This window comes from Apiospora hydei (assembly GCF_038363865.1).
Source record: "Apiospora hydei strain CBS 114990 chromosome Unknown utg000002l_segment0_segment0, whole genome shotgun sequence".
Taxonomy (NCBI): Eukaryota; Fungi; Ascomycota; class Sordariomycetes; order Amphisphaeriales; family Apiosporaceae; genus Apiospora; species Apiospora hydei.
The window spans coordinates 4,927,079-4,947,635 of NW_027117361.1; the positions used below are offsets into that span (position 1 = coordinate 4,927,079).

At 50.1% G+C, this 20,557-nt stretch overlaps 7 protein-coding genes across 7 annotated transcripts; 6 read left to right on the top strand and 1 right to left on the bottom strand.

Moving 5' to 3' along the window:
• Positions 1 to 597: 597 nt before the first annotated feature.
• PG997_001551 (uncharacterized protein) lies at positions 598 to 2,227 on the top strand (the record flags this gene model as incomplete). Its single annotated transcript, XM_066805866.1, is given in 2 exon segments — positions 598 to 720; positions 737 to 2,227. The coding sequence occupies 2 exon segments, from the start codon at positions 598 to 600 to the stop codon at positions 2,225 to 2,227; spliced, it is 1,614 nt and encodes a 537-aa protein (XP_066675639.1).
• A 2,655-nt stretch (positions 2,228 to 4,882) lies between these two features.
• Positions 4,883 to 5,881, top strand: PG997_001552 (NUDIX hydrolase domain-like protein; the record flags this gene model as incomplete). Its single annotated transcript, XM_066805867.1, has 1 exon — positions 4,883 to 5,881. One exon carries the CDS (start codon positions 4,883 to 4,885, stop codon positions 5,879 to 5,881), a length of 999 nt encoding a protein of 332 aa, XP_066675640.1.
• Positions 5,882 to 6,243: 362 nt separating this feature from the next.
• On the bottom strand, positions 6,244 to 6,855 carry PG997_001553 (uncharacterized protein; the record flags this gene model as incomplete). The annotated part of the gene is made up of 1 exon (XM_066805868.1): positions 6,244 to 6,855. The coding sequence occupies one exon, from the start codon at positions 6,853 to 6,855 to the stop codon at positions 6,244 to 6,246; it is 612 nt and encodes a 203-aa protein (XP_066675641.1).
• Positions 6,856 to 8,013: 1,158 nt separating this feature from the next.
• On the top strand, positions 8,014 to 9,152 carry PG997_001554 (uncharacterized protein; the record flags this gene model as incomplete). Its single annotated transcript, XM_066805869.1, has 2 exons — positions 8,014 to 8,875; positions 8,947 to 9,152. The coding sequence occupies 2 exons, from the start codon at positions 8,014 to 8,016 to the stop codon at positions 9,150 to 9,152; spliced, it is 1,068 nt and encodes a 355-aa protein (XP_066675642.1).
• Positions 9,153 to 10,691: 1,539 nt separating this feature from the next.
• PG997_001555 (uncharacterized protein) lies at positions 10,692 to 12,765 on the top strand (the record flags this gene model as incomplete). The annotated part of the gene is made up of 8 exons (XM_066805870.1): positions 10,692 to 10,858; positions 10,968 to 11,033; positions 11,126 to 11,217; positions 11,285 to 11,432; positions 11,484 to 11,714; positions 11,781 to 11,900; positions 12,017 to 12,302; positions 12,346 to 12,765. The coding sequence occupies 8 exons, from the start codon at positions 10,692 to 10,694 to the stop codon at positions 12,763 to 12,765; spliced, it is 1,530 nt and encodes a 509-aa protein (XP_066675643.1).
• Positions 12,766 to 13,241: 476 nt separating this feature from the next.
• PG997_001556 (uncharacterized protein) lies at positions 13,242 to 14,243 on the top strand (the record flags this gene model as incomplete). The annotated part of the gene is made up of 3 exons (XM_066805871.1): positions 13,242 to 13,426; positions 13,708 to 13,876; positions 13,935 to 14,243. The coding sequence occupies 3 exons, from the start codon at positions 13,242 to 13,244 to the stop codon at positions 14,241 to 14,243; spliced, it is 663 nt and encodes a 220-aa protein (XP_066675644.1).
• A 22-nt stretch (positions 14,244 to 14,265) lies between these two features.
• Positions 14,266 to 16,095, top strand: PG997_001557 (lectin-like protein; the record flags this gene model as incomplete). Its single annotated transcript, XM_066805872.1, has 3 exons — positions 14,266 to 14,379; positions 14,448 to 15,296; positions 15,838 to 16,095. 3 exons carry the CDS (start codon positions 14,266 to 14,268, stop codon positions 16,093 to 16,095), a joined length of 1,221 nt encoding a protein of 406 aa, XP_066675645.1.
• Positions 16,096 to 20,557: the final 4,462 nt, after the last annotated feature.

A 20,557-nucleotide genomic window follows, 5' to 3' on the forward strand; every position in this document is an offset into this window, starting at 1 on the left:
GCAGGCTCGCATGTGCTTCTCTCTCTTTGCTGCTGTCAGCACGGCGGCCTTGCCGATCTTTCCCTCCCTCCCACCACCCCCATCATCTATGTATGCACGTAGAGTCGCATCCCTTCATATTATCTTCCCTTTAGGCCTCCTTTCACGTCGATCCAGTTTCTCGGGACCGCCAGTTGGTGAAGAGATTGTATGCCTACAAGCGCCTAAGTGCTCCGCGCCCGTCCTATCGTGTCCCTCTTCTGTAAAAAGAGTATTGTCTTAGCCCTCTCGTTACACAGGATCTGACATACGCAAATCGGCGGGGAGGTCTACAACCCGCACAGCCCCCAACCTTGAATCGGTCTTGTCTTTTCTTCTTCCCTACACTCTTTAAGCCGTCCAAGTTGGTTACCGAAATTTCCCTTCATCCAATAGCCGCTACTCGACTCACTTTCGTCGCAACCCCTCACCTACAGACAATTAACGGAGCGGCTGACGGCTGAATGACTACTCGACTGGGACTGCCGGCAAGCCGATGCTGCGATTCAGGAAATTTCACTCTGACTTGAAACGGATCGAGCTTGGGCCTGTCACTTAGTTGTAGGCGAAATGGTAGCCATGGGGCGGTTCTGGGGTTGCACCAGCTGCATTGGCTTGCTGGCTGTTATGATGTTGACGAGAGAGGCCGCTGCGAACCACGATGCTCGATATAAGATCCATCGCATAGAGAAGGAATACGCTGTACTCCGGAGACGAGACGATACTTGCAACGCTGGGTACACGATCTGTCCAGCAAGCCTTGGAGGTGACTGCTGTCCTGGTAATTACGCGTGCGCCTCGACGTATTGCTATGCAACAACCGCAGGGCCATCGGAAGGATGTGGATCGCCCGGCTATCATAATTGCGGCGCCGAAATGCCTGGTGGGTTACTACTTCACGAACTCTCATGAGATCGCTGCTAATATCGGATTAGGCCAATGTTGCCCTAATAATTATATCTGTGGCAAGGACCAACAATGCACTCCTACTGCAGGTCAAGCGGCCACTCAGACATGCCCACCCAACTACTACCACTGCCCGTCATCTTTACAGGGTGGATGCTGCTCGAACGGAATGGGTTGTGGTACGGATGTTTGCTACTCGACAGATCCATCAACAGCCGTCGTTAGTACAGCCAGGGTGACCACCGATTCAAATGGTCGCACCATCACTTCTCAACTATTATATACCACTACCATGTTGCCAACTCCAGCAAGTATCACATCTGGACAGCCAGGGGCCGTCCCCAAACTGATGGCTTCCACAATATCCAAGCTCCCCGCGATCCAAACAGTCCAGAGCAGCAGCAGCAGCACAGGACTAAGCTCGGCAGCCCTTGGAGGCATTATCGCTGGTGTAGTTGTGCTTCTCATAGTCGTGGTTGTGGCTGCTTTTATTGTCATTCGCAGATTAAGACGAACAGAGAAAGCAGTCGAGGTATCCAAGCGCGGGTCGTCAAACGGACAGCAGACGTCGTCGTCGCATAAGTCGCACAAGGAAGGTTTCGGTTCGACTACCGTAACCGAAGTCGACATTGATCCCTTAAGCCAGGAGACTCCGAGTCTACGCCCTTCACGATACCGGGCTGGGTCCGACTCGAGTTACAATGGTCGTTATAGCTCACCTGCCAGGAGCCCGCCTCTCAGCGACGGACGATCAACCCCACCTGCGTGGCCCGGTAACTATAAGCCCGTATTCAATGGGGGAAATGACGGAACGCGCCATCCCAGCATAGAGTCCATGGGTGGACAATACGCCGCTCAGCGTGTCAGTTACGAGTCACAGTCGACATATCGCCCAGGACGCTGGAGTAACGCCAGCGAGGTCAGTGGTAGCGCCGATGGTGCCCATGGACAGTCTGAGCTTGACGCGATTGAGACGGCGGGAAGACGGCGCTCCAGTGCGACCACACGGCCCACGGTCGGCAGTAGGCGGCAAAGCGGTGACAGTGCTTACCGTGGTCGCAGCGAGAGTGCCGCGGCCGGCACGCTCGCCCCTCTCGAAGCGGTCAACGAAGCGGCTGAGCTGCACGGCTATTATGGCCCACAGGACAAGCAGGTTGGTCAAACGGCTGCCAGGCCGACGTCCACAGGGGGCCTGCAGGAAGGCGTTGAGCTTTTGAGTGGCAACAAAGGTCTCAGTCATGAGGGGTGGATTGCAGCTCATCATTCTTATACTTCAATCGTGTTTTTACCCCATACCCTTTAATAATTCGGTTGGGTCCTGTCTCTCGGATTACGTCGGTTCGTGTATGGGACATGTATAGTGGCTGGGTATTCTCTGCGGTCGGTTCGATATGGGGTTTGGGTTCCCTACTAGGGGTGCACCTCGATGCAAAGTCTTGGGGGAGCTGAAGAAGCCTCAACAGCATAGCGGGCGTTTCGAATCATTCAAGGGCGGCGTACATGCCTAGGTATACTGGTGCAGGACAGAGGATGGGTTTTGGCACAGGTCGTTCTTTTCCCAGGGTGCTCATGCTTTCTTTTCCTTACTGGAAATCCCACTGCTAGCCTATAGCTTGAGATGATAGCTTGTCGATCACTAAATAAACTGTATGATGAGTAACACACGTAATATGTCAATAGCTAGGCGTGCATGATTGCAGAACTTCGTATCCGCCATATCATGTCTCACATACCGAGTAGACCGCTATTTGTATGTGGATATGGACCAAAGACACTTTCTGCTCATGATCTGACTTCCAGTGGCAGCAGCAACAAACAACCCAAGCGGCACTCGCCAACAGGCCCACGTACTCTGTGTTCATGGCATCTCATAAAACTGTTGATGATGTGGGAGACCACCAATATCGAAGTCTTTCGCCGTGTGCACACCCCATTTCCCTCCTCCCCTGCTAGCGGGACTGTCGCACAAACAGGCTAAGACGGCTCGGGATGCCACAAATGCAGTTGGCAGTGGTCTTGTTAGCTGATTGCTGCGATTTAGACAAATCTCACATCGAATCACGCCGATCTAGAGCGGCTAGATTTCGCAAGATATACCCATCCTGTCTAGTTCAATCCAGCGTGTGTGGTGGCGGTGCCGCGTTGGCATCCTCAACCTGTTTGTCGCTCTGCCTGCTCACGCCACAACTCTGGTCTGATGCCACTATCTGACTGAATACTACCTACACGGTTGGGGAAATAGATGGGCAAACAAGGAGGTTAACAGATAGCAGGATCAACCGTCACCAGTGATAAATGTTTGCCTGATATAATGATTGACGTATTGTGGCCCTACAAGATATGCCTCGTCTGCCCGCACCAATCTGCGTCTGACAGGACGTCGTGTCGTGTCTGGTGGTCAATTCTGCATCAGCACTATCGCGGTGGCGCTCTTATCTGCTTCCCGCCAGGCAGGCAGCCTTATTTGCTTTTCCGGCTACCACCCCTTCCACATGCACCTGCCCAACCGCACATTTCCCCTCCTCTCACCACATGCAACCATGCTCCGCTCCCCCATTACCTGCCATTGCCCGCAACAAGTATGTAGCTGCCAGAAACTGCTACGCATACCACATTCTGCTACATACTCCTCTCTTCTGCCTGCATATTATGTCGGAGGAGGATCTGCCTACAAGGCACCCATCAATCGATTGATCTATTCTTATGCCAGCCCCCCCCGTTTTCCTGTCCCAGAGCTGTCGTCGTTACATGTTTTAAATCTTGGCCTGCATGGCGCGCTCTAACGGGTTCGCTAAGAGGACGACCCCGCGGACCCCCAACCCCAATTGGCCAGTAACAATCCGTCGCTATCACGTTTTGGACATGACCCAACTTCCAAGGTGGTATGCGGAAAGTGGGTGATCAGAAGTAACTTCGCTTGCCTAACTAGGCAGACAACATCAAGATATGCTTGCATCGATGGGCAGTGCATCCCGCGACGTTGGGGGCTTCCATGTCATCCGATCGATGAAAGAGGCATTCTGTCGTGATTTCGGCGCAACGGTCTTTCGCGAAAGACGCGCGCACGTACCTGAAGTGGTCTCATATGCGACGCAGAGGTGGCAGTAACACGGTTTGTCTCGGTCGACCAAACGGGTACCAACCAGCCAGCCTTGGGTCCGGCAATCACTTCTGCCTGCATCGGAAGGCTGACCGCCTACTCAGGCCTCGTCTGCCAGCTGGGGACGACTCTGATTCTGACCTTGACCTCAACACACCTCCACCGTTTCCCGGAGAAAATAAGTGAGAATGACAGAAACAATGATGCTGACCATGAGGCAGATATTTATGGGGATAGATGAAACGCCAATAAGACTTCGGTGTCTGAGCTGAAGGAATAACCTACTCCATCCTGCACCTCGACTAGACCGGAAGACCACCTCCAGGGGGTGCTGTGCCTCCCATGCTATTGGTTGGCGCCGTGTCCGCTCACCATGAACGACTCCGAAAAGAGCTTGATCCGATGGACTATTACACGCCTAGCACACCTCTAGAGAGATGAGGACTGACTACGTGCGTTCGTCTTTCCCAGAGAACGAATGACGACCCTGTACTCGTAACGTCTGCCGTGGCAAGCCGATGTATCCCTGCTGCGACCAATGCTACTCCAAGTACGGACACCACGTACTCGAGCCATATATACGCACCAGCGATGGCCACATGTCGACCCTTCATTCTCTACGCCTTTATCATTCCCTGGCGTGAACGTATCCACGGCCCGAGTGCAATCTCTATATCGGGTCCCCGGCACTTCTTCTTAGCTCTTGGCTGTCATCCGCTGTCATTGCTTTCCACTCGCGCTGTTGCCCATCTCGCTCCCAACTCATCTATATCTGCTCCAGTCCTCACTTCATCTCAGACGGCGTCAAGCGCGATATACCGTGTGCTAGTAGACACGACCAACAAGCTGCGTGAAACCATGCCTACCAGTAACATTGACGGCGCCCCGCTGCCGGTCATACCGGAAAATCTTCGTCCTTACCTCGTGACACCAGCCGCCTACCTCGAGCAGCACAAGTCGGAGGGTGTAACACACCTGGTCGTCGGCACTGTGGTCCTTGACAATGATAGTTGTGGGAAAGCCCAAGCCCGTGACAGATCATCCTTCCCTTACTCCCCAGCCCATGGCGAGAGTGATCGGACCTTTTCTTCACCCGTCGCTTCTCCTCTATCTACACCCTCGTTCTCGTCGCCGCTAGAACAAGACCCTGTTTTCTCGCCTCCTCCTTCTCCAACATCATCTCTCTCTTCTTCTCCGCCTTCTCCCTTGGAGCACTCCCAGTCCTCGCCCAAATCAGCGACCGAAGGGAAGAGCGCTGTGGTTCCCACTGCTGCCCTTTCCAGAGCAGAAGCTAAATTATACAAACCGCCATCACAACCTTCTAGTGCTAGCAAACACCGCTACTATTCCTCCTCGCACGAGAAGCGGGACCAGAAGTTCAAGAAGATCCTCCTCGTCCAGCGCAGCCGCCATGACTACGGCGGACTCTGCTGGGAGATCCCCGGCGGCTCGTGTGACCTCCACGACGCCAGCATTCTGGACGCGGCGGCGCGCGAGCTGGCCGAGGAGGCGGGTCTCCGGGTGCGGCGGTTTGTGGCTGTTGTCGACCGGCAGCGGCACGAGTGGCTGGACCGCGGTGAGATATGGCGGAAACTGACGTTCATCGTGGAGGCCGAGTCTGAACACGAGGCTGACGATGAATATGGCGAAATTTCGGGTGGGGAAAGCGATGAGGAGAGCAACGAGCAACGGTCGCAGCTCAAGATCCGGCTGGATCCTGAGGAGCATGAGGATTTCGTATGGGCTTCGCGTGAGGACCTTGTATCGGGCGGTATCGGAGAGAGGACGTTTACGTGGATGCAGGATGAGCAGAGGCAGGTTATTATGGGAGCATTCGACATCATCGAGAATCTCTAATCAGGTGCGGAGGATCGCCCGCATATTGTTGTTGGTGTTGTTGGTGTTGTTGGTCCGGGGACAGGGATCAGGGGTCGACGGATTCTACACTGCCTGAGGGCACTGAAGATCATCCGACCGGGCGCATGTACTGCCCCAATTGGCTCAGCTTCCATATGTATGAGTATAAGGTATTTCCAAGCCATATATTTACCAAATGTATTACTTGCAGATATCAGGGGATAATTTCTCAACCGTCACATGACTATCTCGACTGGTATGTGCCATCCATCTCATGCGGGCCATAATAGATATGTCCATTATCCCCGTACAGCTCAGCAACGTGTTGCTGTGGCGACTGATACTTCCAGTGGTGATGAGGCTCAGGGTCTCCAAACGTTCCGGCCTCGTGTATCTTCTGGGTATCGGGAACAGGAAGATGAGACTGCTTGTTCCCAGCTGATGGTGCAGATTCTTTTCCCATCCTCCGGCGGCGACGCGAGAAGTACCGCGCCACTGCGCCAGCCAGCAGGAGGAAGAGGACGGCTCCGACCGTGATACGCGGGGTTCGGCAGCTCCCCCGCGGTGGCGGCGGTGGTCTGCCCAGAGCCTGGGTTGACCATAGGCGTGGTCTCTGCTGGCCTCGTTGGCGACACAGCAGCAGTACTGCTCTGGCTGGATACGGATCTCGTGGTAGCAGCGGAGGATGAAACAGACGTCGATGCTAGTTCGGAGGCACTGCTGGATGAAGACGACTGTGGTCTACTGCCGTCGACGAGCGCCATGAGGTTCGGATAGGCTATCTCGCAGCGCACGTTGGGTCCTTGCGGCCGGTCCGCGCAGCTCGTCAGCGGCGGACAGCACGCCTTCTTCGTGCCCGGGCTGAGGTTGGTGCAGGGGACTGAGCTGGGCTCGGTGCAGGCGGAGGGCTGGTCGGCGTAGCAGTTGTCGCTCGTGCCGCTATTACCCATCAGATAAACCCCGGTGTTAGTCATGGGTCTTCCTTGCCCTCTTACTCCTTTCCCGTTGTGGAAGAATAGAGTTGCTTACTTTCGGACACAGCACCAGCCTTTTCCTAGGGCTTGTTGACAGGACGGGTAGTCCTTGCCGGGTTCGATGCCTACGGTGAGAGACGAAACTCTTAGCAAGCGTACTCAGGGGTAGAGATACGTGAAAGCAGCTACGAAAGGATACCCCATACAACCTTCAGACAATGACTTACAGCAAAGCGTCGTGCTTGGTGCGCATACCGAGTTGATGGTGCCAGCACCGAAAACATCGGAACACTGGCCTCTTCCTTGAAGGAGATGGAGAGCCCCCTGAGCGGGAGATTGAGCGGGAGATAAGAATGGTTCTGGATCATCGGCGTCTGCTATTGGCTGATCTGCCATACCGACGATACGATTCATGATAGATGGCAGGGTGCCGAGAAACATCATGTATAGGAGGAAAGTAGTGATGGTCATCGTCGCATTGCTCTTCCAAACCAGAGAGATACGTGATTGCGTCTATCAAGATGCATCTCAGAAGCCAACTACAGTCCGCTTATCATTTACTTCTAAGGGGTATCATCTCGGGAAGCAAGGCAACCATTCGCTTCCCACTCGGCCCGAGACGTTATTACGGGTTGTTGGACGTCGGGCGTTGGATGTCAAGTCTATAATGGTTTCGGCTGTGCAAGCGACAATCACTGGGCTGTGGGCGATTCGCCGTGAACATTGGAAGGAATAACATCGTAAGGTGCGATGGTATGGCTGCTGTAACCGCCGTGGGTATGCGTTGGATGCAGTTGGTAGTTTGCACAGCCCCCCTATTGGTTACCGGCAACCAGGGGGCTCCATAACGTCACGGCTGCAGTGCTTTGGAGTACGTAGCATTTTCGCTGGACTCTTGACAGCAGCAGATCGTCACCCGAAACGTCGACCCCTCAGCGGCTATGCAACCAAAGTTCTGAAGGACCGGTGAGGTGAGAGGAGTAATAAATAAATTGTCTTATGGATGATCATTTGGGAAACGAGAAAAGGCTGCGAAGCATTCCCTCGGACCATTCTCTTTTTCATTTTGAGCACACCCACTGTCTGCCAACGGCAATGTTGGGGATTGTGCGAAAACATTGTTTTCTTATGTTGGCACAGCTTTTTCAATTCTGAACCATGTTGAAGGGTCGGCCCAACCCAGGCCGCAGTCTCCTCCTCTCCTTCATCCTGCTGTGCCTCTGCTTCCTGATCCTCCTTTACCACCACCATGCCGCCGGCTTCGACAGTAAGGCAGTCGTGGTAGCCCCAGCGGTGGATAATACCGGATCACAAGCAGCCAATGTCCCAGAGTCGCACCCGCTCCAGGAGCCCCCACCAGCCGTCGAGATCATAGCAGCCAGCCTCAAAACCGACGACGCGACCTGGTTCCACCGCCACCTCCCCCCGGCCTGGCGCAAACGCATCTACATCGTCGACGATTCCCACGCGCCCCTAACCGTCCCCAAGAACAAAGGCCGCGAGTCTATGGTGTACCTAACCCACATCGTCGACAACTACGCCGCCCTCGCGGACACGACCGTCTTCTTCCACGCCGCGCGCTTCGCCTGGCACAACGACGACCCGGAATACGACGCCGTGCCCACCCTAAACCTTCTGCGGCTTGAGCACGTCCGGCGGGAGGGGTACGTCAATCTGCGCTGTGTTTGGGTGATCGGGTGTCCGGACGAGATCCGCCCGCATCTGGATGCCGAAGAGGCCAGCAGACTAGAAGCAGAGGCGGGAGGCACCGACGCGGGCGAGGATAAGGAGAAGCCGCCGACGACGACCAAAGCGATCTACAAGACGGCGTTTGAGGAGCTGCTGCCGGGCGTACCAGTTCCGGACATCGTCGCAGTGAGTTGCTGCTCCCAATTCGCCGTGACGCGGGAGGCGATCCAGCGGCGCCCTCGCGAGGATTACGTCCGTTTCCGGGACTGGCTGCTGAACACGCCGTTGACGGACGACCTGAGCGGGAGGGTGATGGAGTTCGCTTGGCATAGTAAGATCCTCCTTCCCCCCTTTTGCTTCCCAATCCAATCACATGTAACTAACTCACCTCGACTCGATCAGTTATCTTTGGCAAGGAGAGCGTACATTGCCCCTCGGCAAAAGATTGCTACTGCAACCTGTGGGGTCTGTGTGGTGACGACATGACCTGCACCGACGGCGCGTGTGAGGCACGTTACACGCTACCGGCCCTCGCGAACCTACCAGACCACTGGCAGCTGTTGGGATGGCAGGGAGAAAGCAGGAACTTCACCGGCCCGTTGGGTTGAGAATTGAAAAAATGACAGATCGTTCTTGCATGATGGTGTAAACTAGGTATAATGCGGACTTCAGGACAGTGGCTGTCTTCAATTGGTGTTCAGGTAATCACAGGCGTTGGCCGAATATATCTTTACTTACGTTTCAGGCATTTCGCGACATATGCTGTCGTGCGTCCGCATATGTGCGCGCGCGTTCGTGTTCGCTGCCAAGGCTCTAGTTGGTACCCATTGCCCCGGGACAGAAGCCTGTGACAGCGCGCGCTACGGTTAACCTCATCAGCCAATAGCTCGCTGACAGCCCCTTGCTTAACGAGGGCCTGAGTCGAGCAGGCCGATTGTTGACCTGATCTGGACTTGTAATCCCACTAGAACCTGAATGTCGCGAGTCGTGGGTTCTAGATGCCAAGCAAGTCCTGTCCATCTGCCGGGGCACTTGCCATAGCGCATGGGAAGCTCATGGCCGCCCATCGTGCCAAGCGGACGAGATCTTAGTCCGTCGAGAATAATGACGCTCTAGCTTGTTTCTTGCACATTGCTTCCCCATACTGGAGCATGGGACTTTGACTAGGGTATGATGGGGTCAAGCATGGCCAATCCGGCCTTCGGTGTAGTATTCATACGAGGCTCGCAGCCCGTTCTCTCCCTTCGGCAAGGTTATGTGACAGAAGCTATCCCATGGCGGAAGGTGGGTGGTGTACACGCTGGCCAATGAGACATGCATACTCAGGGACTCGGGATTAGCGGTTCATGGCATCTGACTCGCGTGATGAAGCTGGGCGGCGTGTCCAACCTCCCAGTCTTGCCAGTGTATCCAGAAGAAGTCCTTGCCCTCGGGACAATTGCGGTGCCATCGGGGTGGGCTCCAGCTGCGAGTGTCTGGGGACGGGTTGCTCTAGTGGCCGCAGAGTGCGGAGTAGTGGGCTTCTGAAGTTCTGAAGGATCCTTCTCCCCGCATTCTCCCAAACCCCATACCCACATACACACACCTGAAGACCTCCCGCCTGTAACCCCAAGCTAGCCAAACGGCCCGCTTACCTCTTTCTAGGTATTCGTAATCGCAAGGGTCCCCCTGGGCGGTACAAGACGAGATCCCGCATGACTTGGATATTACGGTACCACAAGAGTTCTTGGAAGAGGAGGACAGGAGGACAGGTGCATCCGGCGCAAGATGGGAAAGAAGAAGAAGAAGGAAAGAAAGGGTTTCATTTTGGAGATTGGGGAAACTACATAACAGTAAGCGCCTGCCCACCAGGGTGGTAGTTATTTTTGTTATTGTCTGCTTTGTCCGTCATCGTTGGGCAACCTTGTGTCTTAAATTTCGTCTCAATTAACCCCCGAGTTCACCGCTGCCATCCGAAGTGTAAATAAGGTCTTGAACCCAATCGAGTCATCGAATGCACTTGCTTCGGTAAAGTACGTCACGTCACTTTTACCAAGCAGTCCGTGGCTTGCTGTTGCCATTGTTGAGGGGCCGAGGCATTCGCACGATATTCCAGTTGCGACAGTCGCAAGTAGCGCCGTTCACTCCAGCACCTACCTACAGCCAAAATGGGTTGGAAGGAATTCGTCAAGCGGCGCTCTCTGCGGGCCAAGGACCACGAGAGGACAAAAGCTGCCGAACTGACCATTCGAGAGTCGCTGTATCCCATTATTCTCGTCACCATTCTCTTCTTCCTCTGGGGATTCAGTTACGGTCTATTGGATACGCTGAACAAGTATGTGTGCTCTCTTATCCGAGCCTCCCGTCCCGGTTCTGCCCATGCCGTGGTAGCTGTCTAGATTCCACCCTGGCGGCATCATTTTACTAACGCGGAAGAATCGCAGGCACTTCCAAAACACCCTCAACATCACCAAGTCTAGGTCGTCAGGGCTTCAGGCCGCCTATTTCGGGTATGTTTCGTTGACCTAGATGAGCTTCGCATTGAAGACCCTACCTACGTATACTTCAATACGCCAACTGACGCTCACCCACCACCTTGCAGTGCTTACCCGATCGCATCCCTCGGCCATGCCGCCTGGATTCTCCGACACTACGGCTATCGTGCCACCTTTATTTGGGGCTTATGTCTCTACGGTTCGCGACACCAATTCTGGAGATATCCACGTTTTTGCTTTGCGCTGACTCGTTTTCTTCTATTTAGGTATTGGAGCTCTGATCGCCTTCCCTTGTATCAAGGCGAAGTCCTTCGGTGGTTTCTGCGCTGCCATCTTTATTATTGGCAACGGACTTGGCTCGCTCGAAACTGCTGCCAACCCATACATCACCGGTAAGCAGGAACGCAACTATTTGTTATACTCTAGAGAAGCACAAGACTAACGAATGCTGCCTACGACTCAAAGTCTGCGGCCCCCTCGATATGCCGAGCTCCGTATCAACTTCTCACAGGCCTTCAATGGTATCGGGACAGTCATTGCCCCTGTGCTCGGGAGTTACGTGTTGTTCACTTTCGACGACCAGACCGCCCTGGCCAACGTGCAATGGATCTACATCGCCATCGCCGTCTTCGTTTTCCTCCTCGCGATCGTCTTCTTCCTGTCCGTGATCCCTGAGATCACTGATGCAGACATGGCGTAAGTTGCGATATCCAAGGGCGACCCTTGAACGCTCCGCAATACTAAATCGGTTGCCCAATATAGTTTCCAGGCTAGCGAGACTCACGCGAATGCCGACCATCTGCCTCTATGGAAGCAGTACCGACTGTTCCATGCCGCGTTTGCCCAGTTCTGCTATACCGGTGCTCAAGTGGCCATTGCTAGGTAAGTGAGATCAACCCAACTCAATTACGCCTGTACATGATTCGCCACGCCTATGACTACCCAGCTGCCCACCTCTCGTGTTTATACAGACTGACTGACTTGTCCTTTTCACACAGTTACTTCATCAACTATGTCACCGAGACCGTTCCGGCCGCCATGTTTAACAAGGAGGAAGGCTCCGCCCTGGCAGCCAAGTACCTCGCCGGCGCCCAGGCCGCATTCGCCATAGGCCGGTTCGCCGGCGTCGGTTTGATGAAGTACGCGCGGCCGCGCTGGGTCTTCCTCACCTACCTGACCATGTGCATCATATTCATCGCGCCGTCCATCACCCAACGTGGGTACACCGGCATGTCGATGCTATACGTAACCTTGTTTTTCGAGTCTATCTGCTTCCCCACTATTGTAAGTTGAATACTATGTTCCCCCAATAATCCCTTTTTCAAAGCAAGTGTATCTTTGCGCTCTGTTTGCTGACAACAACACCCCCTCATCGCAGGTAGCGCTGGGTATGCGAGGCCTCGGCCGCCACACGAAGCGCGGCTCCGGCTTCCTCGTGGGTGGTGTCATGGGTGGTGCGGTGGTGCCGCCCCTGCTGGGCGTCGCCGCCGACCGACACGGCACGCCGCTCGCCATGGTTGTGCCCATGATGTTCTTCGTCGCCGCCGAGACCTACGCCGTCGCCGTCAACTTTGTCCCGGCCTACCGCGACCCCGCCGACGCCTTTAGCACCACTGAGGTCGGCCTGCAGCCCCACCACAGTGACGAGGAGAAGGCCAAGCATGACAACCTCGAGACCAAAGAGGGAGGGGTTGGCCAAGGTCTTGGCGATAATAATGTCACCCTCGGGGACGAGAAGGCCAAATGATCTATGTGATATTACTGGCATGGACCTTATGCGGGCATACATGAACGAGGGGGCTGAAAAAAGCCGAGACGGCACATATGCATGCAGGGTTTCAATATATTGAGCTTCGTAAGGGCAAAACTTGATCAAGTCCTATGCATGGTCGCCAGCTGTTATTACATTAGTGCGAACATGGAGAGAGCCTTGTATATGTGCGTATTCCGTATTCCGTATTCAATGCCCCGTGATATAACACCCCCTCCCGTTTGTAACATACAGAACTAGACAGACTCTTCCCTCTCAAAGCAAAGCACACCACAAGGAAGAAGCCAACTAATATAAAAGAAGGGAGAGAGGACGTAGGATACCCGAGCTCTACCACTCAGTCTTACAACTTCCAAGTCTTCTGCACAGAGCCACCTCGTCACATTCTCCCAGATATCCAGTAGTCGAACCATCACAGTTCTCTTAGCCATAACCACTTGCCAACATCCACCATGAGCACTATCCCTCTTATCTCTCAACTCAAATCTGCCTGGCAGTTCGTCACCGGCGATGCCGAAGGAGCAAAGGAGACCTGGCATCAGTTTACGGATGCCTGGACGCAGCACCCGGGCCAAACCATCCTTGACATGGCCGAGAGCGTCCCTCTCATCGGTCACATCATCGGTATTTTCCCAACGTCTCTGCTTTGTCCGTCCGCTCACCTCTCGGCCACACAGGTCTCGTCCACCTCGTGAGGGGGAGAAGGACGAATTCTGGCAGTCTGAAGAACAGGCCACACGCACGCTGGTCGTGATGAGCGCAGGGGCGCTTACCGTCTCCACGGGGGGTGCTGCTGCTCCCATTATGGCGGGGGTAGTTGCAGGGCTGGCTTATGACGGGGTGATCACCGGTACGTCTAACTACGGATGCCGATGATGGATGGCGCAAGGCCCAGTGCTGGCTGACCCTTTCTTGGAGTATAGGAGTCGAGTCTGCCCGTCACGGCCGCTTCCAGCCACATGGCTATATCGCAACCGGAAGCGAGGCTGCCGCTGGAGACTGGCGAGGTGGTATCTTCGACAGCGTTGCCCTTGGCGTTGGAGATGGCTGGGTTGGGTCAGAAGGGGGATCAGGACGAACAACCAAGGTAAGACTTTTCCTGCACCGCGTATTTGATTGCCTTATTTACGTCTTTATTTTACCAGGTGTACCGCGTCGAGGGGGAGAGCTATGTCAGATCTGGCAACACCGTCACTTGGGAGTCCAACCGTCGCCTCTTCCCTGATGGGGATGGCGTCATCGCGGATCCGCATAAGTTTCCAACCGTCAAGTACTACACAAGAGGAAACAAGGGCGACGGGAAAGCGGTCGTACTCGGCCTCAGCAGCCACCGCTCTAGCGGCAACATGCTCTTCATGAACTACGGCGAGCGAGCCCGTGCGGATGCGTTCTATGCTCAGCGCCTCCTACAATACCGCGAGGCCGTCGACCAGATGGAAGAGCGCGGGATTTGAGGTCCTACACAACCATCATAATATGAAGATCAAGTCCTTCAAGATACTCACTCGCGCGGCCAAGGATCTCCAGCGCCGTGCCATCACGGAGCCCGAGAAGGCGGAAGGCCTCAAGCCATACCATGGAGTCCTCCAGGTCGACATAACCAAGTCTCGCGGCCAGTACGGATGTGAGCGTCGCATCTATGCCCCCTTCTCCGAAAGGCCATCCAGGGGAGCTATAAGGAGTTTACTCCTTGGCTCGACCATCTCCCTCCCCGTCTCCTGAAGCTCATCGTCGACCACCAAGTGGCATACGGATGTGTCCGCGTCGTCTTTGTTGCTCTCCCGGGCAGCGCACTGCCCACGCTCCTCTCCTCTTTTCTTGAATCCGACATCGCCAATCGTCTTGCCACCGGTTCCAACACCGACCCTGCGAACTTGACCAGCATGCCTCTCCCCCTTTCCCAGTTCAAAGAGGCAGCTATCAAGGACGTTCAGATTCGCGATGCTCCAGTCGTTGGACTGCGCCAGGCTCGAGAGGCCAAGTGTGGTCGGCAGCTGCAGACAGACACAAACCACGGGCATCACTTTGAATACCTTGCAGAGTTCCCCGATGGGTCGACTTACTGGTTCCCGTCGGTGCTGATCGCAAAAGATCTAACGGAGGAATTCGAGGATCTGTCCATGAGTCATGCTTCAGAGGTGGCCGAGATTACCGAGTCCAAGGGTACTGAGTTGACTGTGCGTCGACGAGACAACACCGTCGATCACGTCCACCAGAACCAGGTCTTCTGGGCAGAGGAGCCCACAGAGAAGTATAAGCCTTTGCACGACGAGGAGATTGATGGCCTGGTCAAGCATGGCCACCACGATGAGCACCTGGACGTTTGCGTCCCTGCTACTCTGGAATTCCACTCTGACTGGGCAAGGTTCGAAATCACGACAGCAGGGACGACAGTCCGCAGAGACGATGCGTTCGACGCGAAGGTCTACGAAAATGTGACCTTTACGAACACTTCAATCATGTGGGGGGAAGGAACAAGGTCACCAGTTTGGGCAACACACTATTCCGTACGTATACCCTTCTTTTCCCGAGTCTTTCCTAGCTTCTGATGCCTTGAATAGCTTTGTGGTTGTCAACAATGGCGCCTTCATCCACACCACAGTAAGCCATGGACGCGACAGCGATAGACTGGGAGATGAGACTGGCTCGGCAAGTGTTACATATGCAGGGGTAAGACAATTTCCTCCCCCAACTTGCGTAACCAACTATACACTAACGTTCAATTCTTGTCAAGGAAACGTACAAAGGGTCGACGGACACCGGAAGGTCTTTCTCCAAGACACCACTTTTCAAGATGGCTGCGTACGTGCATCGGACCTAGATCGTCACTTGGAAGAACAAGCTTGCTGACTGCCGTTTTCCAATAGCGCCTCGTTCGCGATACATTTGACCATCGACCAGCCGCCACGCCAGACGTTTGTCCCGGTAGAAAAAGTCTACTGGGGAGGGGCCCAGCCTGCTAGCACAGACGGATGGATCTCTACCGACACCTCCGACCACACGCTCGTCATGAACGCGAGCGGGAAGTCCGGCGCGCTGCTGCTGTAGTCGGCCGGCGGCGAGCGCGTCTTCGTGGCGGTGGGTGTGCACAACAACGTCCGCTGGTGCGACGTCGTGACGGGCATCGCGCCGGCGGACTGGGCGGGCAAGGTTCTCGCGATGTATTACGGCGGTGGGCAGAAGGCTTTCATGCGGGAGAAGACGTTGTCGGAGTACAGCGTGCGCAGTGCGGCCGGGACCAATTTCCGGGTCCGGTTCGAGGTGGCGGAGGGCCATCAGCTCACGGCCAAGTTCTCTATCAGCTGAGGCGAGCGCATGCTCAAGATGTCTCGGTTCGTGTCGCAATGGGTATTGTGGGCTAACGTGGGAGAACGTGGTTTGCTGTAATGGCAAGGAAGGATAACTGTCATTAATATCTGCACTCATTTGAAGTTGGTTAATCTGTTTTCAACGATAGCTCCTCTTGTCACGACCTTGCGATGAATCTAGATACAAGGCATGAGCCTGGTTCATGGTTTCATCAATTGTGTTAGTCCTACTATCAACGCCAGCATTCTGATGTCAAGATGTATTCCAGGCTCATCCCTACCTAACTCTGTATCCCCCATGCATTCATGAAGGGCCTCGTGCTGCCCCGACCCTTGGCTGAATCCAAGGCCGGTCCTTGGGGAAAGCTCAGAGCAGGCGACGCTGCCTGAACAGGATATGTACCCAACGGAGGGGCGCCTACACCGAGGCCGAGGACTCTGAGAGTGTTCTGAAGCAGGACCACCTGCAACCGCCTCTTGTGCCACAACTGTGGAGAAGAGCATATCGGATAACTCTTCTAACGAGAGTTTATAAATATAATAAGTAATTAAACCGTTCTGCGGAGGACGTTAATTTACTATTTATTACGTATAAAAGGAATAAAATACTTTCTATTTATATAAAAACTTTTTTTTAAAACTTAATAAATTAAAATAAATAAATATTTCGGTTTTAATTAAATAATAATTAATTAATAACGAATTAATAATAATATATTTTTTTTATTTAAAAATCTTTTCGTTTATTTCGGTTCTTTTATTATTAATTTACCGACTTTTTTTTAATGTTTTATAATATTATTTATTCCGCGATTTTATTACGTTAAAATACTTATTTAATTATATTATTTAATATAATATTAATGTAGTTTATTATTACGCGATATATATTACTTAACGACGTACGTTTTTCACTTTTTAACCTTTTTATATAAATTAATTTAATTAAAACTACTCGGTATTCGATTCCTCGCTTAATTTTATATCTTTTTTATATATTCGCGCATTGTAACCTGTCTCGCCGCAGATACTATAACGCCTGCCGCCCGTCGCGCGCCTCTTCGATAAACCACTATTTTCACCTTTATCGGGCGTTAAACGCTTCCCTTTTACCTTTTCGTCCTGTAGCTATTGAGATTCCTTAATAGTAAGGGCTTTTTTTAAGTTAAACTCGCGACTTTTTAACTTTTCGGCGCTTAAAAAATACTAAATTAGCCTCTTTTAATATATATATTTTATCGCGTATAAGGGTTATTTTATAGGCTATTTTAATTATACTTTTTATTATTTAATTTATCGTATTTAAAATCGACTTCGGAGAGCTTCTTTAATAAATAAACACCCTTTTTTTAATATAAATAAAGTGCTTAACGTGGTTTACTATTAAGTCGGATATATTATTAAGTCGGATACTTTTATTACCGACTTATTTAATTAAACTTTAACGCGTAATAGTTTTATAATTATAATGTTTTATTTATTTTAAAAAAAGCGGATAACTTTAATAATTTAAGCGTTACGAAACGGTCTAACCCGAATTAGTTAAAGAGCTACGGCGAAACACTACGTCGTCTTATTATTTACCCTTAGCGATCGACTTTACGGCCGAACCGCACGACGCGAAATCCGATATTTAAAATATAAATTAAATACGATTAAAAAGGAGGTGCTTCGTAAATATATAATTGATCTGGATACCCGAGGAATGTTTTTAAAGATGGCTGGTGTAGAAAATATGGCTAATCTCTTTATCGCGTCGCGCGGCGGCGACCGCGTCGGTAAGCATTGGGCCAGGCGCTTTATTAACCGTAACCCGGACCTTAAGACTAGAGTAAACCGTCGGTACGATTATTAAAGGGCTCTTTGTGAAGATCCGAAGATTATTTCCGGCTGGTTTAGCCTGGTTATTAATATTAAAACTAAATACGGTATCGTTAACGAGGATATATAGAATTTCGATAAGACCGGCTTTATAATAAGTATAATTAAATTAATATTCGTTATAATACGCGCTAATTAACGTAAGAAGGCGAAGTCGGTTTAGCCTAGTAATTAGGAATAATCGACGGCCATTAAATGTATTAATTCGTAAGGCTAATGTATTCCGTTTTTTTTAATCGTTTAAAGTTAATATTACCTCGCGAACTGGTCGCGCGAGAGTAGTTTACTGGGCGATTAAGTAATTAAACCGACTTTTAATAAATAGATTAATAACGAGATAAGTTTAAACTAAATTAAGCATTTTAATAAACATATTAAATCGTAAATAAAAGGTCGTTACCGCCTCTTAATTCTCGACGGCCACGAAAGCTATATTTCGGCCGAATTCGAGGTATACTACTAAGATAATAATATTATTACTATTAGTATGCCTTTTTATTTATCGCACTTACTTTAACCTCTCGATATAGCACTTTATTCGCCTTTAAAACGTACTTATTCGAAGGAAATTGAGCTATTTATTAAGGCCTCGATAAACTATATTACGAAGCTTAAGTTCTTTATTACGTTTAAAGCCGTATATTTTACTGTTTTTACGGAAACTAATATTAAATTTAGATTTAGCGTATCCGGCTTAATACCTTACTATTTAAACGAAGTGATAAATAAGCTAAATGTGTAACTTCGGACGCTTACACCGGAGTAGTCGCGACCCGGGATTTTAAGCACGTATAACCCTTAAACGCCGTTTAACCCGTAATAAACGACTAGGTATTTTATTTATATTAAAAGGAGAGTGTTTACTTATTAAGGAAGTTTTTTAATATTAATTTTAAATACGGTAGACTAAATAGCGAAGGGTATAACCCGAATAGCTTACAAGGTAACTATATTAAAAGATTAGGTCCGTATTTTTTAAAATATTAATTTAACCTTTTTAAAACGCCGAAAAGCTAAAAAATTACAAGTTTAGCTTAGAGGAGCCCTTATTATTAAAGAATTTTAAGCGCTATAGGACGAAAAGGTAAAGGGGAAGCGTCCACCGACCGGCGAAGGCGAAAATGGTGGCTCGTCGAAACGACGCGCGACGGGCGGTAAGCGCTGTGGCAACTGCGGCGAAACCGGTTACAATGCGCGAACGTATAAAAAGGATATAAAATTGAGTAGCGAATCGGATAGCGAGTAATTTTAATTAATTTAAAGCGTTATAATTAAATAAATTTATATAAAAGTGTTAAAATGTAAAAAAAGTGTCCGACTTAATAATATATCCGACTTAATGGTAAACTACGTTAGTTATTTATTAAAGATTAAACGGCGTTTAAAAATCGTAAGTATTAACCGTTTTCGAACGGGATAAGTTATATATAAGCGTTCGGAGATATATATTTAACTTATTAATCACTTCGTCGGGATTATAAAGGACTAAATTAAAAACGTTAAATCCGGATTTAATATTATTTTTCGTAAAAATAACGAAATACGCGGCCTTAAAAGCTATAAAAAACTCGAGTTTCGTAATATAATTTATCGAGGCTTTAATAAATAACTCGACTTCCTTTAAATAAATACGCTTTAAAGCCGAATAAAATACTATATCGAATAATTAAAATAAGTAAAATAAATAAAGAGGTATACCGAGTATAATAATAATATTATTTTAATAGTATATTTCGAATTTAGCCGAAATATAGCTCTCGTAGTTATTAATAATTAAAAAGCGATAAGAACTTTTCGTTTACGTTTTAATGTATTTATCGAAATATTTAATTTAGTTTAAGCTTATTTCGTTATTAATTTAATTATTAAAAATCGGCTTAATCACTTAGTCGCCCGGTAAATCGGTTTCGCGAGACTAGTTTACGAGATAATATTAACTTTAAACGATTAAAAATAACGAAATATACTAGCCTTACGAATTAATATATTTAATCGCCGTTGTTTATTCCCGATTACTAAGCTAGATTAACTTCGCTTTTTCACGCCGCTCGGCGCGTGTTACGACGAGTATTAACCTGATTATACTTATTATAAAGCCGGTCTCGTCGAAATTCTAAAAATTTTCGTTGACGATCCCGTATTTCGCCTTTATATTTACGATTAGCGTAAATTAAATAAAAATAACTTTAAAATCTTTATAAAAAACTTTTTAATAATCGTACCGACGATTTATTTTAATCTTTAAATCCGGGTTACGGTTAATAAAGCGCTTAACCTAATGCTTACCGACGCGGTCGCCGCCGCGCGACGCGGTAAGGAAATTAGCCATATTTTTTTACACCAGCGAGATCCGGAGGCATCCCTCGGATATTTAAATTAATTATATGCTTACGAAGTATCTCTTTTTAATTATATTTAGTTTATATCGTTTTAATTAAATCTCGCGTTTTAAAGTTCGGTCGTAAATTTAATAACGTAAAGTTAATTCGGGTATATTATAAACTTTTATTATTACTCTTTAATTTATTTAATTCGGTTCGTTTCGTATCGTTTAAATTATTAAAACTATTCGATCTTTT